Genomic DNA, 4,634 nt, shown 5'->3' on the forward strand with positions numbered 1-4,634 from the left:
CATTAGCTGACTCAACCTAATAAGTGCGACTTGGTCTCGGTACACTGTGAGCTCTCGTTAAATGTCTGTGTAACATGGGCAGTTCCCTCTGCACAGCTTTCTTTGTAGCCTCAGGAAACCTAATTTTTCTTAAGCTTTTGTAACAAGTACTGAAACCTCAATCAAAACATGTTCCAAGCATCTAACAACATCACTCCTATTATGTCATGGTGTCAAGTGTTGTTTTTCATGTGAGGATGCTCCATCCATGTCCTATTTAAAAGGATCAGTTTGATGTTTTTTTCTAAATGTTTTCTTATAGTCAACAAATCAGATGAAAAAGTCAATGAACAATGATTCTTTACATCCAACTCCTCAGATATGTGTCCTCGCTGTGACACAGAGCTCCAATGTTGTCCAAAAACAAATCAATGAGCCACACAGCAGCACAGAATGATATGTTCTTTCATTAACGTGAACACGGGCCATGTAATTTATTTTGAGTCGATCCTGCATACAGTGTCCTGCTGTTGTAAACACTAAACCAGAGCTCTGAATTCACTGTTGAAGGTAGTGCCCAACAAAAACACTATTTACTCCTGGGAACTACAATTCCCAGCTGTGTTTTGGGGGGGGAAATGATGTAGCTTTCTTGCAAAACCAAATATTAATGACATGTTTCCAAAGAGTCTCATCTTGATTTATAATATCTTACAGTATTTTAAAATACAGTAACAATAAACATAAGTCAATTACCGACATCTCCTCACATTTAGTTTATTTTATAAGTTTTACGCAAACTTGCATAAAAATGATTCATCTGCTTCTTAAGAAAAAGCATGAGTAATACACCGGTGTCACATGTCTTAATAAAACCGCCCAGTTTTTGAAAACAAACCTTTTTTATGGGCAGATTGAATTTGCCAGTAACAGAGCTGATTTCATCTATTACAAAACCCTGTTGGGTCTCAATTCCTCGAAACGCTCATGGGTATAGACTTGCATAACCTCATGGGTGCAATACAATGTTTCCACTGTCATGTGTGAAGTAGTTGTCGGACGTGTTTTAATACTGTAATTCCTGTATTGGTTCCAGTGGGTCTAGTTCTTGTCAAATAAAGAGATAAATATTTGTGTGATTTCAGTTGCACCTCTGCTTTAATGTTAATTTTGGAAACGTGCCAGCTACAGTTCACTACACAGCTGAGCAAGAGAGTGTCACATAAAGTCTTGGATTACCTAATGTCCCTTTAATCTAAATAACATGACAAACAAATCCTAGATAAGCAACCTGTACAGTACCTCGCCATATGGGAAACGTTCCCGCTTCAGTACAGCCAGCCTGCTTACAGTAATATAATTAAACAGAGTGAATACTGCATTTCCTTCCCATCATTCACTAGGATGAACACCTTTTATCATGCCCATAAGGAGGTTGTGGGTTATTGTGTTTACCACTGGAAATGTGCTCTATCAACCTGCCTATTTCTTCAATTATCTTTCCTTCAGACCCGTGAACCAGAGTCAGAGGAGTACACGAGCTGTCGAGAAGCGATTTGACAACACAGGATGTTATCACACTTATTGAGTTTATACTCAGTGACTGATGGAAGCTTTTATTTAAACATCGTTTTCTACCAAGTAGGTACATGATAAACTGTTTGCAAAGACTACAAATAAGGACAAAAAACTCACATTGAACAGGTGATGAATGAAGCAGACTGTGAGAAGCTTTTTATATTGTCAATGTTATTCCATTTTAGAGGAACAAATCAAGTAGAAGCTAGCACTTACACTTATATATATATATATATATGTGTGTGTGTGTGTGTGTGTGTGTCTCACATACAGTAAGAAGCTTCAACACACTCTCTCATTCATTTGAAAGAGAAACCATGTACACATTTTTGACTGGTACTGTATGCATACTGGATGGATGATATGTTTTCTATTTTCATTTGTATAACTACTTGTTTTGAAAGACAAAACAGAAAACAAAAGCCTAATAGATACACTGGGGTATGTTTTCAGGGACATGTAAGGAAAACACAGCACAGAATATCAGTGGCTTTTTTTTCATTTGACAGTAATTTCCCAGCCGCGTCCTTGCATATCCTCCCCCATTTTCTGACTTCACCATCTTTCTCTCTCTCTCTCTCTTTCTCTGTGATTGGATGAGAGGTCTGATGACACGTCAGAGGCAGGGGAGGTAGGACTATAAAACCTCTACTCTGCCTCTACTCTGACACACAGACGATCTCGCTCCCTTCTGAGCTTCTCTAAACAGATATTTAACCACCACCTGACTGAAACACCACTCCTACCAGCTTCAACCTGCTACTATGTGTAAAGGACTAGCATCGCTGCCTACCTGCTGCCTGGAAAGGTACATGAAGCTTAATACAAACACCAACTGGGCTGCTCTTAAGGGATTTGGATTACTGGATTACCATGAACAAAGCATTGCTGTTTTATCCTTTTGCATCTGCACATGCAAAAGCATTTTAGAAGCTAAAGAGTTTTAGATTTTGTTAAATTTGTATTAATAGTGAATTCATGCTATGTTGAATTTTACTAAAGTGTCAGGGAGTTTGTCAAACATTTATCTAACCTGTTGTCTTTTTCTGACAGGGCCAAGGAGCTGAAAGCAAGGCTGGGAAGCCTTTTGCAAAAACCTGATTGGAGTCTATCCTGCTGCAAAATCGGCAAAAATAAGTAAGCATCTCATATACTACTTAGGCTATTATTACAGCGTACACTTAAGAGCACTATGTGGTGAAATTCAAGGTTTAATCTAACAATGCTTCATCTATTTTCAGGCCAACCCTGGAAGAATGCCTTAGGTGGAAAGAATCCTTTGAGAAACTCCTGTCCAGCAAATGTAAGTTTAAAATTTCTGCATTTTTAATTCATTCACACGAGTACAAATGCAAGTGAAACACATTCAGTGGACACAGTTGCAGACACAGTTGCAGACACGTGCAGCCCCCTGCACGTTTTCTGTAAACCATTAGTAATCGAATTTCCTCTCTTTCCACAGATGGACTGTGTGCCTTCACATCCTTCCTGATGTCTGAGTTCAGCGAGGAGAACGTTGCATTCTACTTTGCCTGTGAAGATTACAGGAATACCAAGTCTGTTGCCAAATTACCTGCGAAAGCCCAGAAGATCTATGATGAATTCATCGGCAGTGATGCTCCCCGGGAGGTAAATAAACACCACATGTCAAAAATTAATTTAAATCTGAATCCTAGAGTTTAGATGTGGTCCAAGAAACATTCTATCTTTAAAAAAATATAAATTCAATACTACCTATCATTAAAGCACACATTGTTTTGGATTAGGATTAGGGTTAGGGTCCATTGTGTCACTACCCTCTCCAAACTCTGAGCAAAACAAACAGTAAGACTAATCTGATTCTGTCTTTTTTTCCAGATCAACATTGACCATGAAACTCGAGACATCACAAAAGCCAACATGCTGGAACTGTCACCTTCTTGTTTTGACCAGGCCCAACACAAAATCTACATGCTCATGGCCAAAGACTGCTACCCTCGATTCCTGCGCTCTCCAGCTTACAGGGATCTGGTCTGCCAAGCCAAACCGAGCAGCAAGGCAACCAAGCAGCCCCGGCAGGAGAAGAAGGCGTGAAATCTCTCTGTGAGCTGATTGCGGATTGCTAGTGGCCGCACTAAGGGTTAAAACAAGAGAGACATGGCTTTAAGTGCTGCATCAAGAAGCTGGACGTGGGTGCAGACACAGATACTGTCATGATGGCAGCAGTGGATGGGCATATCTGTAAAAGCTCTCTCTACTAAGTAAAGATAAAAGTCAAGGGGAAAGGAGAGTAATGGAAAAGTTGGAGGTTGATGCCTTAAGAGGACTGAATCCAGGTGGATGTTGGACAGTAAAGTCAGATGAAAGTTTAACAGACTGAGTGACAATCAAACACAAGAGCAGTGGGAAAAGCACTTTTCTTTTGTGGTTGTGACGTGCAATGTCTCTCTGTTAAAGTCGTATACACTGTATGTCAACAGGCATGTTTCTTTATGGTTTTGTATTTATTTGTATTTATTTGCCTGTAAGATTTTTACAGAATAAAAACTAAACCAATGTGCAATATAATGTTATAATATTTATATCACCTTTGTCTTTTTTACATACCAGAAAATAAACTAAATTATTTGAAAAAATAAATAACTGTTATGTCCTTATTGAACACGATTATGGATTTAAATATGTTTTATATTTAGGGTCGCTGAGCAGCATGCTTGCACAGTAACATTTAACAAACATTTTAAGCCTCCACCAAGGGTATCACAGTTACCCCCCTGACAGAGAGAAAATATTCATTGTAAACACACAGCATGGTCAATAGAAGTAGAGCAAATACCACACTGCAGGTTTAGTGTTTCTACATCATCTGATATAAAAATGACACTGATATGTTTGCTTTCTGCAGCTGATGTTGTGCAGAGCTGTTATTCACCTAGGAAACAGCTCTGCCCTGTGTTATTAAGGACTCAGACAATGACAACATCCGACTGCTAAGCGCTTTCGTCCATATCGTGTGAAAGAGAAAAGAGCTTTCTAGCAAACAGGAAGCGCAACGAGATAATATGACAGCATTAACGTAACAGGGAGGGCTATAAAAC

The 4,634-nt window shown here is 39.1% G+C and overlaps 1 protein-coding gene across 1 annotated transcript; it reads left to right on the top strand.

Annotated features, from left to right (window-relative positions):
• Positions 1-2,321: 2,321 nt before the first annotated feature.
• Positions 2,322-3,630, top strand: rgs16 (regulator of G protein signaling 16). Its single transcript, XM_053323040.1, has 5 exons — positions 2,322-2,365; positions 2,611-2,694; positions 2,799-2,860; positions 3,020-3,186; positions 3,415-3,630. Exons 1-5 carry the CDS (start codon positions 2,322-2,324, stop codon positions 3,628-3,630), a joined length of 573 nt encoding a protein of 190 aa, XP_053179015.1.
• The last annotated feature ends 1,004 nt before the right edge of the window (positions 3,631-4,634 follow it).

This window comes from Scomber japonicus, chromosome 7, assembly GCF_027409825.1.
Source record: "Scomber japonicus isolate fScoJap1 chromosome 7, fScoJap1.pri, whole genome shotgun sequence".
NCBI lineage: Eukaryota > Metazoa > Chordata > Actinopteri > Scombriformes > Scombridae > Scomber > Scomber japonicus.

Bases quoted from the DNA above. Each gene is read 5' to 3' on its own strand.
- rgs16 (XM_053323040.1), top strand. From the start codon at position 2,322: ATGTGTAAAGGACTAGCATCGCTGCCTACCTGCTGCCTGGAAAG. The intron at 2,695-2,798 runs GTAAGCATCTCA...ATCTATTTTCAG, and splicing joins TGCAAAATCGGCAAAAATAA to GCCAACCCTGGAAGAATGCC. The intron at 2,861-3,019 runs GTAAGTTTAAAA...CTCTTTCCACAG, and splicing joins GAAACTCCTGTCCAGCAAAT to ATGGACTGTGTGCCTTCACA.